Source organism: Chanos chanos, chromosome 8, assembly GCF_902362185.1.
Source record: "Chanos chanos chromosome 8, fChaCha1.1, whole genome shotgun sequence".
Taxonomy (NCBI): domain Eukaryota; kingdom Metazoa; phylum Chordata; class Actinopteri; order Gonorynchiformes; family Chanidae; genus Chanos; species Chanos chanos.
The window spans coordinates 35662126-35684183 of record NC_044502.1 but is presented as its reverse complement, the minus strand read 5'-3'; the positions used below and the strand labels follow the sequence as shown (position 1 = coordinate 35684183).

General features: G+C 41.5%; 2 protein-coding genes across 4 annotated transcripts; one reads left to right on the top strand and one right to left on the bottom strand.

The window, feature by feature from the left end:
- Window positions 1-365: 365 nt before the first annotated feature.
- ndufaf6 (NADH:ubiquinone oxidoreductase complex assembly factor 6) lies at window positions 366-7347 on the bottom strand. Of its 3 annotated transcripts, XM_030782340.1 has the most exons (9): window positions 7175-7347; window positions 6917-7016; window positions 6632-6754; window positions 6479-6535; window positions 5746-5848; window positions 5288-5421; window positions 2671-2772; window positions 1862-1918; window positions 366-797 (listed from the first exon to the last, which is right to left on the bottom strand). In XM_030782340.1, exons 1-9 carry the CDS (start codon window positions 7345-7347, stop codon window positions 669-671), a joined length of 978 nt encoding a protein of 325 aa, XP_030638200.1. In that variant the 3' UTR covers window positions 366-668. The 3 variants fall into 3 exon arrangements, with proteins under 3 accessions (XP_030638200.1, XP_030638201.1, XP_030638202.1); XM_030782341.1 differs by lacking the exon at window positions 7175-7347 and having other exon boundaries at window positions 6913-6933; XM_030782342.1 differs by lacking the exons at window positions 1862-1918; window positions 7175-7347 and having other exon boundaries at window positions 6913-6933.
- Window positions 7348-7942: 595 nt separating this feature from the next.
- nagpa (N-acetylglucosamine-1-phosphodiester alpha-N-acetylglucosaminidase) lies at window positions 7943-15946 on the top strand. The gene is made up of 11 exons (XM_030782533.1): window positions 7943-8051; window positions 9512-9994; window positions 11184-11323; window positions 11625-11733; window positions 11924-12052; window positions 12235-12440; window positions 12768-12815; window positions 13082-13210; window positions 13564-13695; window positions 14990-15071; window positions 15708-15946. Exons 1-11 carry the CDS (start codon window positions 7966-7968, stop codon window positions 15943-15945), a joined length of 1782 nt encoding a protein of 593 aa, XP_030638393.1. The 5' UTR covers window positions 7943-7965; the 3' UTR covers window position 15946.
- Window positions 15947-22058: the final 6112 nt, after the last annotated feature.

The following is a 22058-nucleotide window of genomic DNA, read 5'->3' as shown; positions in this document are numbered from 1 at the left end:
ACACAAAATTCATTTTGACTGGACAACAATGCCTCCCAACTACATTATACGCAGACTCTCTTACAAAGTGATGTAATTTTACTTTTGAAATGGAACAGTGCGGAATGCAAGTCTGTGCAAGACCACAAAGGGAACAACTTGCTTCATATGAATCTGAAACTAGGTCTGAGTCACCATGTTGGACTACAGGGTTAACACTTATCACAGATAGCTGAATGCTGAGCCCTTAAATCACCCTTCAGCAAGAGGATGAACAGTAATAAGATTATAACTACAAGACAAACACATTTAAATCACTTTCCCATTGTTTATTTCTTTTTGCAACATTTCATTAACTGTATGTTTTGTAAAAGTAGAGACGTGGAGTAGAGGCTGAAGTGCATTAATGCTATTTGAGCATCTCCTTTCTGAATTGAATTGGGTTTCATTATCATGTTCAAGGACAAATACAGACTTCCTCCACAAAGGAAACACATTTCTCTGTCCAAATGTGTATGACACATTCTTATTGAGCAGATTCTTTTCTCGTCGCTCTCGAGACTGATGAACGGGGAGAAAAAGGATCACCTGACAACAAGATTTATTACACTATACTAAACCAGTGCTTTTGTGCTCTGTACGCTATCTGAACTGTTTAGTTACGGTCCATGAAAAACAGACTGAAAACATCAATAGGTCTTCTTCCACGAGCGGATGTACAGCTGAATGGGCAGCAGTGGGTTCCTGTTCTGGAGACTAGGGTGGAATACATCAAAGTCCACTTTCCTAATTCTCTGAAGGTAGTCCTCCAGAACCACCTGTATGACAGAGAAAGAGAGAGAGAGAGAGAGAGAGAGAAAGAGAGAGAGAGAGAGAGAGAGAGAGAAAGAGAGAGAGAGAGAGAGAGAGAGAGAGAGAGAGAAGAAGAAGAAGAGGAGAACAAAAAAAAAGAAAGAGAGACTCAAGGCAGAGCTTAGTACCAGTACTTCAGTGAAAAACAGTTCTTATGACTCATCGCCATCAAGTGAAACCGACCCAGAACTCTGTTCAGATGTTTCTTGGATAAAACAGCTAAAAAAAGAATGCCAAAAAGGCAATCTGAATAAGATCATTGTCCCCTCTACAGTACAATACACAACCCATGTTTAACAATACAATGAAATGCTTCTTTCCAGCACTGGCTTGCTGTATGAACAGACATAGAAATTGCTGCCTTTGAATAGCCTTAAAAAACAAAACTGGATTTCTAGAGAAAGTACTGACTGGTCCTTTAAGTGTTTTCTTAGAAATGGACATTGGAACAGAACAGAACAGAACAGAACACTGACAGAGACTGGGACCAAATGAAAAAAAAAAAAATATTTATAGCAACAATATATATAGCGCTCTCTCTTTGTTGTTGTCATCTTACTGGCCTAAATGTCGTTGCGTTCTAAATCGTAACGGAAAATCTATCAAGAACAAAATGACGTCCGCAGCAGTATCATGTACAGTCCCTCCACCCCTCACTTTCCCCTTGCATGACCCGTTCAGCTCCCCGTGTCTCTGAACGGGAGGAGCGCTCAACAGTAACCACCGCGCAGGAGTAAATACTTAGTCCATTATGAGTGGACACACTGGCATTGAGACATGTAATTAGATGGCCTGTTGGCAATGGTTTCCCTGAAGGGGCAGACGGTCCTGTGAGGTCACGACGTGGTCAAGTCCACCTCTTGTTGAGGGGGCTGGGGGTGGAGGCACGGCTGAGAGCACGGGGACAGACATGAGCTCTTCAACAGAGAGAGAGAGAGAGAGAGAGAGAGAGAGAGAGAGAGAGAGAGAGAGAGAGAGAGAGACGTGGGGGGGGGGGGGGGGGGGGGGGCTTCACAAAATATTCACTTACAGTTTGCAGGAAGGCAGGGGTTGAAGCATCTGGAACGTTCTTGCTGAATGATCTTGCCTGGAAAACAGTGTTTCAAAACTGGTCAGTAAATGCACTTCTTAGTCATGCCATTAGCCTGGAAGGATTGCCCTGGTCAATCGATACAGCTGGTGATGAGGAAATCATTGAATCCGCTGGTACACAAGCTTGTCCAATTATGGGAACGCAAACACAAAAGACAGTCCATGCCATTTAACACTCTCCCAACAGAGAAACTAACTGGATTAAATAACTGTCAATAAACCGTGATGTTTATCTATTCACACCCCTGGGCATTTCACATATTTTCTCTGACATTCTCTACAAATGATGAAGACATTAATGATAAATGCTTCAAAATGTGAAGCTCTAAAATGAGTAAAGTGTGTCTGTACTTAGGCTATGTAGAAATAAACACCGATAAGAGAATTAACACATTTGTGGGTAGGAGGTGGGATGCTACATAAGGTGGGATGCTACATAAGGATATTGGGGGAGGCAGATATGAAAGAATTATTGTAAAACACACTTTGGTAGTCACTGAGTCTAGCCCATATTTAATGAGTGCGTGTATGTGTAAAGTATCAGGTCCTTCAGTATCAAGCCCCCTTTTCATGTTTCACACATCAAACATCTGTGATATGTTAAACCTATCTATGGAACGTCTAATGTGATCCAGTAGTTGCTGACAATGATGATGAAACACAAAACCAGCTGAGGTAAACAGAGGGCATCCTGGACAGCTTGGACAACAGTATCACAGATAAATGGTGGCAGCGGCGAGTACATACGTGTTGCAGGTGAACGTGTGCTTGACTGGCGATGTCATAGATCACATCCCGAACGTTCTGTTCCCGGCTTCCTCGAATGAAATCCTCCTGAGAGGCCCCATGCTGGAGGAGACACAACGTAAACATATCCTCCGTGACCCGGACAACATTATCTGAGCATCTCGCTCTCGTAACTCCATTCACCGACCAAACCCATGGCAACCACATACTCCTCCAAGAGTGTATGGAGGCAAGCACAGAGCCACAGCCTCACTTGTGTCTATAATTGGCCAAACTGTGTTTGTTAGAGTGACAAAAAAAAAAAAAAGCAGGATGAAAAACAGAATTTGCATCATTTTGCATACACATATGATGCAAGCTTAAGACTATTATGATGAGAGGATGGGGGGGGGGGGGACATTTTAACTGGAAAGATATCTTACTCTTGAAATTACACAGCTACCACTTCATCACAATAGAGCGTCCCCGAACACCACGTCTGACTGGCCTCTAGCCGTCAATATTATTTTGAATTACTTACAACTGTGAACATTCAACAGAAATAAGCAAACCTTTCGTAATAGCCAAATTGCAACAACACCATTCTGGTGGGTTAATTTGCCCCTTCTAATTTTAAAAGCAATTTCATTCCAACTGAAGGCAATAGTTTCCTTTTGAAGCGGTGCAAAGAGTGTGAATAAGCATTCATTGTAATTCTCGTAAAGCTATCGTTATTGATCTCAAATTTGGCCCGGCTGAAAATGGGCTCAGAGCGATTGCTATGATGCCTCTTTAAATGAGAATAGCTGAGCCTTTGTTGCCTGCAGGCAGCCTGCGGTGTGTTAGCACACCCAGTTAAGCCGCACTGCGTTGAAGACTTTGTTATAGTGGGATACCCCAGGCTGTTTTTCTCAATGAAAAAAAAACACCTTGCATCATGTAGGTCACTGCATATACAAATATTTTCTTTTGCAAATGCCATTGACTTTTCAATTCAAAATACAAACGCAAAAGTAACACATAAAAAGAAATCCTCAAAGTGTCCTGTAGCAATCCTACGACGCAACATCAAAAGGAACTGCTGACGCACCTCTTGTTTGTGCTTTGTTTTCGAGCTTGTAAAAATGTGTTAATGTACTGTCTGATGTCTTAAATGCGCTCAACAGCGTAACTGTGGCATTAATCCAAACAGCTTGTGGATTTGCATGTTCTTTTCTACAGTAGCTGCAGCTATGTGCCAAAACAAATGGTGGTTGCAAGAAATTTTGAGAGCGAGTGATTCCACTCGTTTCGCCGTTCCTGAGTTGATTAAGCAGTTAACATCCTATCATGCTTAAGGTCATGTATAAATATGCAGGACAGAGTGTCGCTTATGATTTCGACTAACCCGCCAAGAGGGAGAGATGTGAGTGATTTGGATAGAAGAGTACTGGGGCCCATTTGGCAAGAGCTACAGAGACCTGCTGATATTTCATTAGGTAGAGTGACAACAGTGATGCAAACATGAAAGTCTGAGGGGGGGAAAAAAACCATCATCAGATTCACCAGCTGTCAAAAGTAGATTTAACGATAGCCAAAAGTACGTACCCCTCAAAAGTGATATCTGTGCAGTGGTTTGGGCAACTCAGTAACAGTTGACTGCAACTGCATCTCTAAACCACCAAAGAATTTTGATGTTGAAGGCAAACTTTCCACGTCGAAGAGAACCCCTTTCTGTCGTTCGCCTGGTCAAACTACACACTGATCACCAATGTACATCTTATGTGAGGTGCTCAGTGATTAGATCTCCACCCCTCTGTGATTATATCTGCGATCTTCTGACATGGCTAAATAAACGATAGCGATATCTAATCTATATAAGAGGCTTTGGGGAATCCTATGATGTTTGACACTGCAGGATAATCATTCTCACCACAACACCCACTACAGAATAATAAATGATGTATTTGCGGAATTAAAACCAGTTATTTTAGGCTTAAAATGGGAGATGGTCTCAGGTTTTTATATTGGCAAATTCTTGTAATGTACATCAGGCTATACCTGTAGCATAGCAGCAATTCAGTTAAAACTGTGTAACAACAGCGCCCCCCGCTGTTGATATAAATTTGAAAACAAGATAAACACTCCGGTACACTCCAAATCCATTCCAGTTTATATTAAGACCAAACAGAGTTGTGATTACTTATGGAAAAAATGACCTTCAACATTTCCCCTGATGCTACATCTGACAGCTTTTAAAATCCCTTCAACCAAGTGAGGACACGTTCATAACTTGTGGACAACAGATGGCTGAAACAAAGAGCTGGGGTTTGGGCTTAACTCTGGGAAAGACACAGACCAGTTTAAACCTTCTGATTTTCCACTGCCACGTGGATTAACACTGTCCAACCTCCATTTTATTCCAGACACTACAAATGATCTGTAATATCCAGTGGGGGAGGTGATGTGAAAGCACTGCGTGTGTGTGTGTGTGTGTGTGTGTGTGTGTGTGTGTGTGTGTGTGTGTGTGTGTGTGTGTGCGTGCGTGTGCGCGTGAGAGAGAGAGAGAGAGAAAGCGTGCCACAGCAGGAGACTACTGCCATAAGCCTGTAAAATGAAGCCAAAGGCTTAGTGTCTGGATGAGCCTCCCACTACCCACCAACATGCAGATGTCCATGGGCAGATAGACCTTGCGTCTGCGGCTGTGGTAAGGAGTCGCTCGTAAGCACGTCACAATCCCCTGAGCCTTGCCAATGTGACTGGCAGCATGGTCCGCATGAACATCTTTCACTCCTGAACACAAACACGCATGTTAAACAAGGACACAGATACACATTTGGGTTTTTTAGCCTCAGTTAATTACAGGCAACAAAGCTTTTATACAGGGATAATCATTTAAACTCTGGAACAAACTAAAAGCAAGAAGTAGCTGTAGCCAACGTTAAAAAGGGTTTTAAGCTCTATATGCAATGTTTCATCAGTCTGGTTTTGAGTTTCTGTTCTGTCACTACACTGTCATATGCTGTAGTGTATGAGAGCAGCTGATTAAAGAAAGATGCTATGATGATAACTCTAAAGTGGGGTTCATCTAAATTCGATTAGAAGAGACTACCTTACCCAGAGTCTCTAATAAAAGGTAGAGCAAAGAGGACTGGGTATTCTCAGCATAGGACTCTAGCTCTTGCAAATTTCTGTAGGCTCTGTCCTCCATGTCTTTCTCCTGGTCACAAGGACAAGGAAATTATTCTGTTACTATCAACAAAATAAATGACAGCGAGTTTATGTACTTTCTGTAACCACACTCCACATATTCTCTGTATAAGAGGATAACTAGGAATCCTAGTTAGCTTATCATACAAACTAATCTTGAAAACAATGCAACAGTATGGGCCTGCACTTGCATGCATCATTAACATCAAGTCAATGCCTCGGGAAACTACACACAGCACAATAGCACAGTGAGACGCAACTTCAGATTGTCACAACACAAAGGTTGCCTTTAGGAAACTGCCTAAAAACCTCCAAGCTACAAGAAAAAAAGATTCTAAATGGAACATGCCTTTTCCCCTGAGACATTTAGCTCTAAGTAAAGCAAAAATTTCACATTCTCTCTCTTTTTCTGCTTATACTTGTCACTTTTCTTTTACCTGGGAAACTATGCCCAATCTCCCTGAGTGCTATCTATCAGACAGTCAGGTAATTTCTTTTCTTGAAGTGTGAGCCAAAAGAAACTATTAAAATCTAGCTTTGAGCCACAACTTTTCGACAAATTGTACGTATAGCAAAGCGCAAACGTGACACAAATCACTCTGCAAGCACAGTGACAAATCAGTAGTGCTTTGTGACTTACTCTTTCAGCAATTATTCTCAACATCCACCTTTTTGTCAAAGTGTGCTTCCGAAAAGCCTAAAAAAGGGACAACCACAACAACAGATTTAAATTGCATTTCTCTTCTTTCAAACACATACAAGAATTACAACAAGGTAGAAACATCTGACTAACCCTCCATAGCTCTGCTGCGACAGGCTGAGCTGGTGGATCGTCTCTGTAGATATCCTCCACCGCTGTCTTCCAGAACTGCATGCGCATCAAACCAATGGTCTTCTGAGAGACAGAGTCTTTCACCTGCATGACACGTCCTATTTTAAACGTCTGTTTCATAGGTGCAATCGATATTTCAAGAAAGCATGCACCAAACTCTCTCAAAATTTTCACGCTCAAAGAGCAAGGGGGCACAATGATATATTTGTACCGTATTCCGGTACACTCACGAGGAGGAATACCTGCCTGGGCCAGTTCCACATTAAAAGCTCTCAGTGCCAGGGATGACCGGCGAGCTGATTCGGGCAGAAGCAAAGAGCACACAAAACCATCATAGTCTCTCGACCTATCAAGCAGAGGACAATCGTGTACACGGGTCAGGTACATTGGGGGCATTCAGATCGCCATTATCTTGGTGTGCAGACACAGCTTCGTTTCCCACACTTGTTTCATGAAAGTGCGTCAAGTAAGTCTCAATGACATTATCATCTTTGGTGTGCTTACCTTACAATATCTATACAGTATTTTTCGTTGTGTTGACCTGTCGAATTTGTTGATGCTCTCAAACATTTTATCTCTGTTGGTCGCTGTAAACATATGGAATTTGGAAATATCTTTCTGTGGAAACAATTTTTGGTTGTTAAAAGTCCATGCTTTGCTGTAATACTAGTTGCCATGTTGAAAAACAAAGCACCCTGAAACACCTGACCTTTACTTTGTGCGTCAGTTGAAAGTTCCCATGGAAAATGGATAGAGTTTTTGCGTTCCGCTTGCAAAACTCCAAGGATTGTCCTTTTACTTCGGGTGATCTGCACTCTTATCGAGTTATTGTATCAAAATATTGCTATAACAGATTTGTTGAGCACGCATTCTGAGTCATTTATTGAATGTGGATGGATTTATGACATCAACTGGAAACCTAAATCGTGTACCAGCCGAAAGCATCCGATTTTATAAAGATCGATCATTGTCAGCTGGCAGGGAGAAATTTAATTGCGAAGGCACAAAAAGTATTTAGTAGTTATATTAGTTATAAAAGTTGATTCAATGAAACATTGTTAATTTCATGTAGTAAGGGAACTTGAGTCCAACTATCGTTACATTCAGAGGAACAAGTCAACGATCTCAAACTCCAACCTACAACGAATCATCTCACATGTTTCAACGAAACATGTGATTTTTTGACACGTCATATGACCAGCTAAAACTCCTCTGTCCCAGTGAGCAGGAAGTGTGAAGTTAATTAATTTGGAAAATGAGGCAAATCCGCAATTTCTGATTCAAGTGTCTGTCATATGGCAAGATTTTCGCAAAGTATTCGTTTGATTTCTCTGCTCCTGATACGCATTGGAGTCTGTTTGTCGGGGAGCAAATACACCCGGTAAGCTTAATTCTGCAGGAGCTTTTCAGTACTTAATATTGGCTAAATAAATTAGCTTAGGCTAGCTAAGCGTGAGTCCCGACGGTGTTTGTAGTGGCAGCATCGCAACATTGATTCGTTTCAGCCTGTTGTAAGAAATACGGCAGGTTTAAAAAATACTAGCCTTAGTCTTAGTCTTATTAGCTGTAGCTGTTGTTGCGAACATAATTTAGGCTGCTTAGCCAGCCTGTCTACCGTCGCCAGTTTGCCAATAACTTCTCTGTTTGCTCTTAGATAGTTAATGAACTAAACAAAGCTTGATATCAAAGCTTATTGGCCTCTAGGTCCAAATGACTTATTTGCATCAGCACGCTAAGATCGTAATGGTGGTAAAGTTGTTCTGGTTTAGCCCTGTATCAAATGTGTCTTGCTAACTGTTCTCCCAGCTACTGAAGGCAGCGTTTCAAGACATGCAACCACTCATGTCAGACAGTTATCTTATGACTATATGAGATGATGGGCTTAATAGGTTTTTGTAATAAATGTTTACATGCCATGTCAGACCATCAGGAATTTGTGGAGGTGTCATAAATCCCTGTTTCCTATTTAAGATAACTTCTGTTAGTTAGCCTAAGACTATTCTAAAACAAATTCATAAAAGAGCAATGCACTGAGATTAAAAAAAAAAAAAATACTACAGGAGAGGGCAGTGTTGTGTAGAATGCTGCCCTTTAACAGATCTAAAGTTGACACTACATCTCTCTCTCTCTCTCTCTCTCTCTCTTTCTCTCTCTCTCTCTCTCTCTCTCTCTCTCTCTCTCTCTCTCTCTGATTCTCTGTTGTGTTGCTAATTTTTACTTCCAAGTGTTCTTGGGTGAAAGCAGCATGTCAAGGCATGTTGTAATGAGATAGTGATCCCATGATATTGAGTTCCCTGCATTATCTAAGGTTTACACAATTATGGCAGTTACATGAGACACCAGTGGTCCTCATTCGACATTGTTTTCTGTTTTGAGTGAAGTGTGTCTTTAGAGTGCACTTACCTTGACTGTACTCCTTTGATCTGTTAATTGATTAGGCCTAACAGGTATTTATCTTGGAGTTGTGTGTTCAGTATATTTTTGAACTTTACTGCTCTTATATGTTATTAAACAGTACAAAAATTGCTCAGTCCTGTTTTGGAGTTTGCTCTCCTCCCAAACTCTTTTCTTTAGTGATATACGTAGCTAGAAGTGTCCAGGTGGTAATTTCAGTGAATGGGGGGTAGCAATGATTGGATTTGTCTGAATGTATGTTATTTGTTTTGTTTGTTTCACGTGCCCCAGTGATAAGAAGTATTACTTCTCAATTATTCTACATTAAGACTTCATAGACGTTCTGTGCTGTCCCCCGATAACGTCATGGATTAATTTTTGCTTAATTCTTGATTAAAAAAAGACTGTTGCAGTAACTAACCATGATATCATTCATTTCTTTGACAGAAACTCTTTGGATGATGACCTCTTATTACCATACGCCGTATCCCACGGCCCCTCCCATTCACATCGGCACGTGAGAGACTGCCAGCCCGTTGTCCATGGCAACGTTACCCATGAAACCTGGCCTGCCAACGACCACACTGGTTCACCTGTGGCAGAGTCTAAAATCTTTGTGTCTGACATGCTACAGGGTGACAGAAAGCACAGATGGGCTACTGGCCACATCACTGTGGTTCATAATCCACTGAGGACATTGTCCATATTGGAACCTGGTGGCCCTGGAGGATGTGATAGGGCCTATAGAGAACTGGTTGAGAATACTGCCAAAATAAAGAAGTGCCTCTTTGCCCAAAATGCCGGCTATTTTAACACTCATTCCGGAGAGTGCCTTGGGAATGTGATTAGTGACGGAAAGTTAGTGAAAGACAGCCATGGAATACAAAATGCTCAATTTGGGATTAGGAGAGATGGGACACTAGTTTTTGGGTAAGGTCCATCATCCAGTAGATGCTTCTAATACAATTATAATTTTAATTAAAGTTGAATTAATTTGGAAGACACTCTTATGCAAAGTGACTTAAAAGAAGTGCACTCGTATGTAGTGGGAGAACAAAATGTTCCTTGCATGGTGTAACGTTGTACAAAAAAATTGCTAGTTGTAATTACCAATAGTAATTAATGGAAGTCATTTTTGGAGTGCTAGGGATGATGTGTAGATGTGAATAAACTGGACTGGTTTATCTTTTCCTCGACATCTTGGCCTTTGACACTCCCAAAGCTTTTCTTTTTCTTTTCTTTTCTTTTTTTTTTTTTGCTTGTTACCTGAGTCATTACCTCTAAGAAATGAACTCTATAATTCTAGTCTATACAACCAAGTGCACGAATGATTTCTATATGGGGATCTTGTCACATGCTGTAAAATGTACCTGGTAATTTACCGTAAAGAGACATATAGGGTGACATGCATGTCTAGATTACAGTTCTGTTCTAAGTCCATTCAATAAACCCTTGCCATTAGAAAAACGCAAAGCTCATCTACTGCTGTAACTAAATTCCTTGACTGTGAAAGGGTAAACCCAGGCCAAAGCAATCACATTTCACGGAGTTTCATCAGTCACACGATAAGGTTGAGTTAAGGACAGCCGTACTCACCAGTTTTTCTGGAAGGGAATGGAAAACTTTAAGGAGGCAGAGGGCTTGAGAATGCACAATGCAAAGAACATCTGGTCCCATAAATAGAAATATAACGAAAACATTCCAAGAGCACCAAAGCAAACAACAGTGGGAACTTGTTTACGTAATTCGGTTCTTCCAGCCTGTTGCTCATAAATGAGTTATGGGTTACCTGTGAATGGCTCAGTTTCAGATAGAGGGCACATTTTGAAGTATCTGTGCACTTTTAAATATACGGGCTAGAGCACAGAGATAAGAATAGTTTAAAATGAGATCATATTTGACAGTCATTATAAGCTGCAGAGTCTTAATGAAACTGAACATACTGACCTTATTGCCAGCTACTGACCAAGTTCACTCGTATATGTGGAAACTACAACGCAGTATTTCTCCAGCTAAAGTTAGCTCGAATATGTTAACTAGTAACCTACATGTTTATTTAAGTATTTTGTCATTGCTGTCTGACTGTCACTCTCCTTCTCCTTGTCTCTCTGACTGTTAGATACCTTTCTGAGGAGGATGTGTTGGATCAGGTGAACCCATTCGTTCAGCTGGTCAGTGGTGTGGTCTGGCTGCTCAGGGCAGGCAAGGTCTACATTAATGAGAGCATGGCGGCTGAGTGTGACAAAACCGAGGAAACAGGTATGACCTAGTAACAGATTTTGTGGCAAACCATGTGCTCTTGTTTGGAGGAAAGCTTTTATTCATGCTGTTGATATGTTCAAACACTTATAGTTGTAACTTAGGTGTTTATTTCACATAGATTGAAGATATTGTTTGGAGTATATTTACAACTATATCAAGGGGATATTTCGCAAAGCGGAATTTCTCAGATAACCTCAGCCATAAACTCAAAATGATCCAATTAGGGAATTTTTTCTACAGGACAGTGTTGACGTGACCTTCATTAGCACATAAACAGTAACTGTTGTGTGTTTTGTAGGATCGTTCCAGCGGTTTGTTGATGTGGTTTCTGCCAGGACAGCCATAGGACATGATGCAGAGGGAAACCTCATCCTGTTTCATATCGATGGGAAGACTGATCAGAGAGGGTAAACGCAGAGATGGGGCCCACTTAATAGTATCGATCTTTCCTCTTTCTCAGTGCTTGATAAATGAGTAACTTACTGAACGAACAGAACTTATTGGCTTTTTTCTTTTCTCTTTTTCTTTAAGAAGGTGAAGGTGACATAGCAACACTGACGTGAATTCTAAACATTAAATTTTGTTTTAACTCTATAGCATGAACCTATGGGAGGTGGCCAATTTCCTGAAGGACGAAGGCGTGGTCAATGCGATTAATCTGGATGGGGGCGGGTCTGCCACCTACGTTGTCAACGGAGCTTTGGCCAATTATCCCTCCGACGAGTGGTACGTGATAACTCATGCTAATATTACACAGTTTTCACTGGAGTGTAACATTTGTGCTTTTTTGAGAGGAAGTCTCTTTTCTCAGAATAGAGATTGTTTATCGCGTCCGCAGTATTCGCCGTGCGTATGAGTTCACAGTGTTTTTACGCGCTGTGTTGTGTTGTGTTGCCTTTTCTGTGCAGTGTTCCACGTCAAATGTGGCGCTGCCCTCGCCCAGTCTCTACCGTTGTGTGTGTCCACGAGCCGGCGTGTGAGCCAGAGGACTGCAGCGGGCATGGGACCTGCGTGGACGGGCAGTGCGTATGCCAGGATGGCTGGAGTGGCACGGCTTGTGATAGGCTGACGTGCCAGTCCCCTGCCTGCGGTGGACACGGTCTCTGTACCCAGTGTGAGAGTCTCCGCTAATCATAAGCCACATGTGTCTTCATGCTCTTTTTTGCCTCTTTCTTTTTTTTTTTTAAAAAAAAAAGCTGTGTACTAAGCATTAGGGCTGTACAGAACCTGCTTGTCAGGGTATTTTTTTCACTAGAATGGTGTGCAGACGTTTATGGGTTTGCTCTCAGTGTGAAACTCTCAAACAACTGTGATAGTTTCCCATTTGGAAATTCATGTCGTTCGCACATATTCTCTCTCTCTCTCTCACACACACGCACAAACACAGACACGCACATGCTCTTACCCTCTCTCTCTTTTCTTTTTCTCTTCCGTTTTGCAGATGGATGTGCATGTGATGCTGGATGGACTGGCAGTAACTGTAGTCAAGGTAATTCAAGATAAATTTTGAAACCTTTATTTTGTATTCTCCTCTGGTGACTTAGAAAACACCACCTGGATTTTTTATTTTGTGTTTACGTTTACAATCCGCAAATGTAAGGTTCATGGCCTAAAAAGACTGTTCACGTGAAAGCCACCAGCTAATGATTTGGGGATGGTTTGTCTGGAGTTCCAAGGTGTAAAGTGTGATCTTAAGCATAGCATCTAGCCTACCCTCCTCCCAGGCTCTCATACTGCTGTTTTCTGCTCTTCCAGTCTGTGCAGCAGGTTTCTATGGTGATGGCTGCAATCAGACGTGTACATGTGCAAATGGAGGCTCCTGTGACCCAGTCCATGGTAGTTGCACTTGCTTACCTGGTTTCCATGGAAACTTCTGTGAACTAGGTTTGTAAAGATTGTCTTCAAAATTTGTTTAAAAGCACGATACTCTGATTTAGTCCTGTTCAGTTAGTTTTTAACAGTTTAAAAATTCTACCTCTTTGTATTTTGATGGAATAACAAATCCTTGTAGAAATAGAAAACAACAACAACAAGCAAAAGAGCACGTGCACCTTGCAGGCAAACTGTTTATATTTTGGGAAACTGAACAGTAATATCAAAAACAGTAATACGTAAACCCGGGCCACGGTTGACTTTCTGACCTGACTTGCTGTACGCTGCTGACATCGATTTTGTGTTTGTATATGGTTTTGTTTTTTCTAGTGGTGACTTTTTTTTTTTTTTTGTGTCATCGTTAGAGTGTCCTCTGGGCTTCTATGGGCTGAACTGTCTGCAGCAGTGTGACTGCGAGGATATGTGCCCATGTGATAGCGTGACAGGAAGCTGCAATATCACGTTCTCGGCAGAGAGGAACAACACCCTGCACAGAGGTACTGACCACGGCGGCGCGAGGGCTGTCTTGCGCAGTGCCCCCTTATCTCGTCTCTAGTCACTGTCTCTACCTTTCATCTACTTTCCCTCTGTTGGTCTGACTTTCCTCTTTTTACTCACACGCTGTTTCTTTGCCGCCCCGTTCATAGACGTTGCTGATCGCGAGAGAGCGTTAAACGGTGCTCCTGATCTCAGGTGGTGTGACGTATTTGGCAACAGAATCTTAAGGAGACCCCTCTTTTTAACTGGGTTTTTCCTGTCTTTGTAATTTTAGGACTGTGTTGTTTTCATGTTAGTCTCTTTTTATTTTTTTATTGTTTGAGTAGGGCAGTGGCTGATGCATTTTCACAGGTCTGTGTGAGTCTCTCTCTCTCTCTCTCTCTCTCTCTCTCTCTCTCTCTCTCTCTTTCTCCTGCTCTTTCTATGTCTCTGCACCACTTAGATTTGGCATCTCAGCTGTCACACGATAGCCCTCCTCTGCTCCACACAGACACATGTAGACGCAAACCAGTCTAAACGAATAAACAAAGCAGGAAGGTGGTGTAGGTGGTGTTGGTAGGGGGGGGAAGGGTGTGAAAGGCGACCTTCCAGAATCTCCCCTAGCTCAGCAAGCCTTGTGTATCACCAGTGCTCAGCTGTGGAGCAGAGGCTCTACATGCCAGAGACACCACTGGCTCTTACGTTAACAACTCTCTGACCTTCAACATCTAACCCGAAAACCGAGCGCATTCTGTCTCTCCTCAGAATGATAATTAACCATTAGTTCAGCATGCTTCGTGTCAGAGAGAAGCTTTAATGTGGTGGATGCCTTGGGCTGACAGTGGAGGCTGCACTCCGCTGTCTGTCTTACTGACTGCAGAACTGTTATCTGCAGACCCTGACTAACTGACCTGTCTGTGACTGGCGGGCACAGCGCAAGCATCAGATGTAGAGTTTAAAATTAGACTCCATCAGGGGCCATCACCATCTCCCTTTTAAGGCTCCATTTGGGTGGTTTTCAAAAACAAGAGCTCTTTTAACCTTGCGGATGATTAGTTTGTTGTCCAACGGTTAAGTATTCAAAGCTTACATGTCTCCCGGGTATTTTTTTTTTAATGTGTACAGTGAACTTGTATTTGCCGCCCAAATAAGGAAAAAACACACACTTATCTCTTGCACTTTGGCTCTGTTTTGCGTGTTCGCCATTTAGTAGAAAAGTCTATGTATGGATGTCAGTGGCTAAAGGTGAGACTTTGTTAGTAATGGATGTGGTTTTGCCCCTGTTTTGTACCTTATTGCTTTTTGTCTCTGTAGCTGGTCACTGCCTGGCCAAGCAGATGTGGAGAGAATGGAAGCAGGAGGAGATTGCCCAGAAACAGAAATCCTATCTCAGAGAGTGAGTTCACTTCAGTCTGTCTTTCCACCACACACCGCACACTGCACACCACACACCACACACGTACACACACACGTACACACACACCACATACACACACACACACACATGCGCATACACACACACACACACATGCGCATACACACACACACACACACATGCGCATACACATATACACATACACATATACACACACACACACATGCACACAAACTCTCATCTAACCATCTGCTGTCATTTTATGCAATGCTACCACAGCTTTCAAAACATTTTGCACTTCTCAGGACTTCAGTGGAAAAGTCCACCGTCACAAGCAACCAGGTCATATCTCTGTTCCCCCCCTGGTCAGTGTTTACCGAACGCTGATTATTGCCATGGAAAAAAAAAAAAAAAAAGTTCCTGAACTGCATTAAACAAAGCTGTCGTTATGGGGAGCTTAAACTCTCCTGTTTTGTGAACAAGCTATATACAACAGAGAGTGGCCAAGATGCATTTATTAGATGCGTACTTTTCACGTGTGAGCGAGGGTTTGTTGTGGAGTTGCCATGGCTTTGGTGGAGCGCTTTTGTTGAAGCTCTTAGCCCAGACATAGTTTAGAGGTTAAAGTTCACCTCCTCCTTTTTTTACTCTGTGTAGGCAGACCTGGCTGATTATCAGTGCTGTCCTTGCCACACTTCTGTTGGCCAGTGTTTCTGGAAACCTGATCCAAAAGTACAGCAAAAGTGGAGCGCATCCCTCCCATAAAGACTACTCTTACGTTCCGCTGGGGGACATGACGAGGTCCACGGGCCGTGGAAGAGGGCAAGGAGGAAGGACTCAGCCTGTAAAACCTGTCTTCCAGCAAGACGAATCCGACTCTCAAGATTCATCCTGACACGACTTGTTTTCCATCCCCCCCCCCCCAACCCCCTCCTCACGCTCTCTCTTTCGCTCTTTCTCTGTGAGCTTAAAACTCGCCAGCATACAAAGACTGAAAGAGAGAGTGAGGTTTGTTTGGGAGAGGGGGGAAGGGGGCCCACGTCTAAACAGAAGCCGTGCCTGAGCGAGTCCCTTTGAGATGTTGTTTGCGGGGAGGAGCTGGCTGTCAATGTCCAGATCTGACCTCATTAGTGAAGTCTCCCGTTAGTCAAGAGAGAGAAGGAGAAAGAGATGCTTCCAGCCGTGCTTTCATGCTTTTGTCCCAGCTGATAATCGATGAGTTGACGGAGCCCCTCCACCAACACCAACCTCATATTTGGGTTTCCTGGGCCAAACCAACAACAATGGACACGTAATGAAAATGAAAATTTAGATCAGAGCTACTGTCTGACACTCTTAAGTCCAACTAAATTTGTGGACTGTGTTTCTGCCAAATCTCCTATTCACCTCTATGTTACCTTTAGTATGTGTCAAGAGTGCAAGAGTACATATATCACCCCTGTGTAGCACAATGTTCACAAACATGTGGACAGCTAATATCATCTTTATTTAGCGTGCGCCTTGTCACCTTTTACACGGCGGGCCCAGATGAAAGTGGGTGACAGCACTGAAAACTGAAATAGTAATATTGTCTGCGTGATTTCACACACAAGAACATTAAGGGGGAATGTCCTCAGGAGTCACTGCAGTGATGTAGGTGTATCTTTTGCCATGGCAACAGACAATGTACGAACTGAAAACCCTGCCCAGCGGTGCTCTTCACCTGAGCATAATTTCTTCAATTTGCTATGCACAAAATCCTCACAAATTACTGTTGAGTCACTGTTTGGGGGTGGCGGGGGGGTAAAGCAAGACATCACCCTGATTAGTTCTTCTTTCCTTCTTTCTTTCTTTCTTTCTTTCTTTCTTTCTTTCTTTCTTTCTTTTCTTTTCCTTTTTTTTTGAGTAATAGACCGCTCTGTCTTTTTAAAATGTCCATCAGCCACTGTTAAAATAGAGATATAAAGTTTTGTTTTATTTGCTAAAGTTTGTTATCATCTCCCCAATTACTGTGTCTGAGAAACCTGCTTTGTGAGACATTTCATGTTAAGTTCATGTAATCACTATTGCAGGTGTCACAAAAATATCTGTCCCACACTGTCACAAAGGCAGAATAGGAAATTTCCTTTGGACTTTGAACCTGTGACGAAACAACAGCAATATTGTTTGTCCTAAAGCCAGGCTTTCCATGGAAATGGAGTTGTAAGTTCATAGTGTTCCATGTATGGACAGAGACATGCCTGGAGCTCCCACAGCCCACCATTACCATGTGTTACCGCACATTTAAACAATACATATTGGAAAATGCATTTTCAGTCATTTCTTTCAGAGCGGTGGAGTCATTGTGAAATATTAGATGAATATTTATCTAGACAGGAAAATGTGCAGCCAAAGTGCTTGTTCTGAGCAGTCTTCTGAAGCCTGAAGTGAGGGATAAAGATTGAGGGAGTAAGCACTGTCCCAGATTATATCTGATTTGATTATTACATCTCTCTCTCTATTCTACTTCATCCTCACAGATCCGGTCCACTAACATTAACAAGATCAGCTGGCTTACCAGCTGGACTGATTTGCATATGATTTTCATAGCGGCGGTCCGGCTTTATGATGACTGCAGTCATAACCAAATGACCTGGTTCTGGCTGGAAAGAGTCGGGCTTTAATCTATGCTAACCTTTATCTTTTCTCCATTTCCCTTGAATGATTTCCTCCACCTGTCTGTCGCTGGCTCAGAGCTCATGTCCGCACTGACGAACATGTTGTTATGATGATGAGTCCCTTGGGTGCCTGTTTTGACTTTGATGTATTTAGGAACAAACTAGTGGATTTGGAATCAGCTATTCTTGAACTGCATGTTCACTTTTTATTGAGTTGCTCACTAGGAAACCTATTTGTTTGTGTACTAGGGTTTTCTCCTGCTGTTTGAATTACATTCTGTTCATGTCAGGGTGGCTTAACTGGTGGGCTAATTCACAAAAATCGTGCTTTGAACACTCTCAGAATCGTGTACTCTTTTGAATGGTCTGTCACAGCAGTTTGAATGTGGAAAAAGACTTGCCAATGCATCCAGAGTCCTTGTGAATGCTATTTTATTTTAGTTTATGCTCTGATTTTTATTTTGCTTTTAAAGGTACTACATGTGTGCATGTTTGGGAACTTTAAATTGTAGCTGTATTTTCAGACAATGAGAGAAAAAATGCGAACTAAAATTGTCCAGGATTTTGTAAAAGATTGTACAAAAAACCCCCCCAAAAAAAACTAACAAACAAAAAAAACAAACATTTTCATCTGTCATTATTTGTTATGGCAAGCCAGAATGAACATAAAGTTGATGTAGTGTCTTTGTTTTGAAAAGCCATTGATTGGTAAAGACAGAGTTTATTATCTTCTGAATGAAGACAGGAGGGAGTGAGTTTCTTGCCATTATTGTGCATACTATGAAATTATGGGGAAAATGTTGATTATTTTTCTCTTTTGTTTTCTTTCTTTTTTTGTAACAGTTGGGTTTGTCTTGCTTTTGTAATTATTTAAATGCAGTTGGCATGACAGTTTAGGCCTGAACTGAACAGCTGAGTCTATGTTGATCAATGATCAGTGCCAACTGTGTGAATAGGTTGCAGGTGGCAGCAATAACGATTATGTCTTGAATTTATTTTCTGTATGTTTTCTCATCTGGTCTTTTTTTGACTAAAAAAAGTCTGTAAGGGTAATCCCAAGGGCCGGCTATGTCTAAAATATTACACGTTCTATCAGAATTATTTCAGAAATGCACAACAAAATGTAGCCCAAAATGTCACGTTGATTTTAAATCAACAAAGTTTGTTTAATTTAATAAAGATTTATTTGTTCTGTTCATCCTGTGGTTTTTTGTTTTTTTTTTTGTCAGCAGCAACAGGACATCCTCTTCCTCTCTGCAGTGACTCCCTACTGTTGAAATCTCTCTTATAAAACAACATGGGTACAGACTTGATTGTCACACCTACAGTATATACTTTCCAGCAGGGCAGTGTTGATGCGCAGCTTTCTGTTCCATAGCAGTGAGAGAACGGATGTTCCACCCAGCAGCTCACTGACTCACTAAGGTGTGTTCCACCCATCTGTCTGACTGCTTTAGCTGATGTAATCCTCCTCTCACATGTCACTCCAGCTCCTCAACATCTTTTCATCTGTTCTTTTACTTTGCTTTCTTCTTTAATACCCAGTCTGTTGATAGAAAAGGATGCTTTTCTTTTCACTTGACTGGCAGGTGTCAAGTCACACTCTTCGTAACTTAACGGCTGTGAGTGGACTAAAATGTTGTTTCAACAGCTTCTCAAATCCCCCCCGCCAAACCCAGTTAGCTAATATTGCAGCTGTCCTTCATGTATGTAGATAATGCAATATGTCTTGATATTTTCCCCAACCATTTTAGTTGCTTTAAGTTTGTTGAATGTCTCTGTGTAGATTGGGGTTGATCTCTGTTAAGTGGGCAAACTCCATGTTTGTTATCCTATGAACTCTCTGATTTGAGTGTCAGTGTTACGTGAACCCAGACCTATATTGTAGGTCATTTGCGCAGTTTTTAGAACATCCGTCATCAGATGTCTTTGTCATGGAAATCGGACCACAATTTCAAATCTTTTACCTCCAATAATATCACATATCCAACTCTCTTTTCATCTCCTCACTCTGCATCCTCTCCTGTTGCACTAGCTATAAACACTTGACTCTTGAAATTCTTTGGTGACCACAAATGGTGATTGCTGAGGCTAAACATTATGTCTTCTCATTATTAGAATCAGATAAGTTGAGTTTTGTATATGTTCATAATGAAAATATATTCTGTCATGCCTTCCAGGGGAGAGGAACTAAGTGAACTGTTTAGAAACAGTGACAAACTGCCTGACAAGGCATTCAGCAGCGTTGTTATTGTCCAAGTTTGAGTGCGACTGCAATCGAACCAAAGGAGCAAAGGTCATTCTACCATTTTCATTGTCACTGGACAAGGAGTGCTTGAAACATGCCCTAAACATTAACAACATTACGTAAGATTTCTCAGTGGACTTGCTGAGTCACACTGTATAGTACATAGTGTTTTTAGTTTATATCATAGACTGAACAGAATTAAAATAGCTAAGTATGGACAAAGGAATTATTTCATTTTGACACATCATATGAAACATACATACTTTTATGGAATAAATAAAATGACAATGGTCTGGTTTGAGGTTTTTTTTTTTTTTTTGTATTGGTTTTATTTGTCTCTCCCTCACTTTACTCTCACATGCCCTGCGTAGTTGCATCAATATTATTTACTAGACTTCAAATGTTTCCAAAAACAGAGGAACCATAGTCTCTTATAATCAGTTACTGATAATGTCCCTGCATACACCTCCGAGTTTCAAAACATCCACTTATCTACCTGTTTGATACCGTGTTTCACCTTGATAAAAGTGCAAGTGTAATGAGACAGAACACAACAAGCAGGGTGATTTGACACTGTTTTGGTAAAAGGTGTTTAAAGAGCTGAGTTGATAATGTTATAATGTTATCGTGTTATGTTCTAACACCAACTGAGTCCGGCATGACCCTTTTATTTTGGTATGTAAACAGAGGAGTCAGAAGAGTTCTGACTCGCAGTTACATCATCTTTCAAATGGAGAGTGGGCAGTGGGAAAATATTTGCCTTGCAGGATGAGTGCATCCCTCTGATGACACAAACACTGACTTTACCATGGCCTGACACGGTGGAGCTGGCGACTTCAGCGGTGTCGGTGGATGTCCACTACCTTCAAGACTGGATTTTTAAAATCCTCATCCAACAGCCAAATCTGTCACAGACAGGAAACAGCACAACAGCACAGGAAGCAAAATGTTTCTCTACCCTCTCTTGTCTTTTGTCCTTTCTCTTTTTTTTTTAATCTTTTACTTTGTGTCATTCTTTTGATTAATTTTGTTACCTCTATATAGGCAAGCGATGCAAAACAATATATGCAATACAGTATAATGGACATTCATTCAATGGACAATTTATAGTGCATACTGAAGATGACAAAATTCATGTAATGCAGTCCTGTAGTGGACTATAAAACTATGGTCTGATGTGCAAAACTACTTTAAATTTTAAGATTAGCAGTAACAGCATTGCAAATGCCCTTTGTTCAAGGTGGTGTTCCTTCCTCGGCCTATAGGGATATTATCTTGGATCTGACCCTTTTTGGAAGACAGTTCAACCAATGCACCCATCTGTCTTTGGGGGAGGGCTTTTTGGTTCCAAACTGGTGACCTACATACTGAACTGAGATCTTCCATCCTTTTCTTTCTTTTGTGTGTGTGGTTCTTTTTTTCAGTGAAAATGTAGGGCCTTCCTACCATGGGTTCATTCAAGGTATTCAGTTCTGTGTTCGATGTGGATGATAACAGTTATAATTATTACAATAATTATATTACAATCTTACAATATTTATATAACTATACCCCCCCCCCACACACACACACACACTCACACAAAACACTGTGCTAGTGTTAGCCATATGTGTACATGGCCACAAAGGACAACATTTGAGAATATGCAGAAGTATAAGATTATCTCAAAAAAAATGCATGTTCTTTACCACTTTACCATTATGAATTTTAGCAGCAGAAGACAATACTTTGCCAAATCATCTAAATCTTAAGTGTAATTCAAGCACATGACCTCAACAGTACTTTTGCTTGCGTTTCTATTCAATCCATTTTCTCCCTCAGACTCAGACCAATTTATCTAATCATTAAGTTAGACACATCGCCAATGATGTAAAACCGTCTTTTGTTACTTCGTAACGGCAGTCATTGACACTCCCAAACTCCAGGTTATTTGCCCAGTCTTGTCTTGCTCAGGATGAGATCACGTGCGTTGGTGACAGTCTGTCACAGTCAGTGGCTGCGTTTCATTGGCTGTGTGAGGTTCAGTACGACCCTCCCATAGGCTGTACATTGCTACGTCACTACTGATCAGCTGTTAATGTTCCACAACAATAACAAAGGGCGCAGTTGAGACCTCGGAGAAGC

Excerpts from the sequence above, each read along its gene's own strand:
- ndufaf6 (XM_030782340.1), bottom strand. The coding sequence starts at position 7,347 with ATGGCAACTAGTATTACAGCAAAGCATGGACTTTTAACAACCAAAAAT. Across the intron at positions 7,017-7,174 it reads TACTGTATAGATATTGTAAG|GTCGAGAGACTATGATGGTT; the intron begins GTAAGCACACCA and ends TCTGCTTGATAG. Across the intron at positions 5,849-6,478 it reads TGAGAATAATTGCTGAAAGA|GAGAAAGACATGGAGGACAG; the intron begins GTAAGTCACAAA and ends CCTTGTGACCAG.
- nagpa (XM_030782533.1), top strand. The coding sequence starts at position 7,966 with ATGGCAAGATTTTCGCAAAGTATTCGTTTGATTTCTCTGCTCCTGATA. Across the intron at positions 8,052-9,511 it reads TCGGGGAGCAAATACACCCG|AAACTCTTTGGATGATGACC; the intron begins GTAAGCTTAATT and ends TTTCTTTGACAG. Across the intron at positions 11,734-11,923 it reads GGGAAGACTGATCAGAGAGG|CATGAACCTATGGGAGGTGG; the intron begins GTAAACGCAGAG and ends TTAACTCTATAG.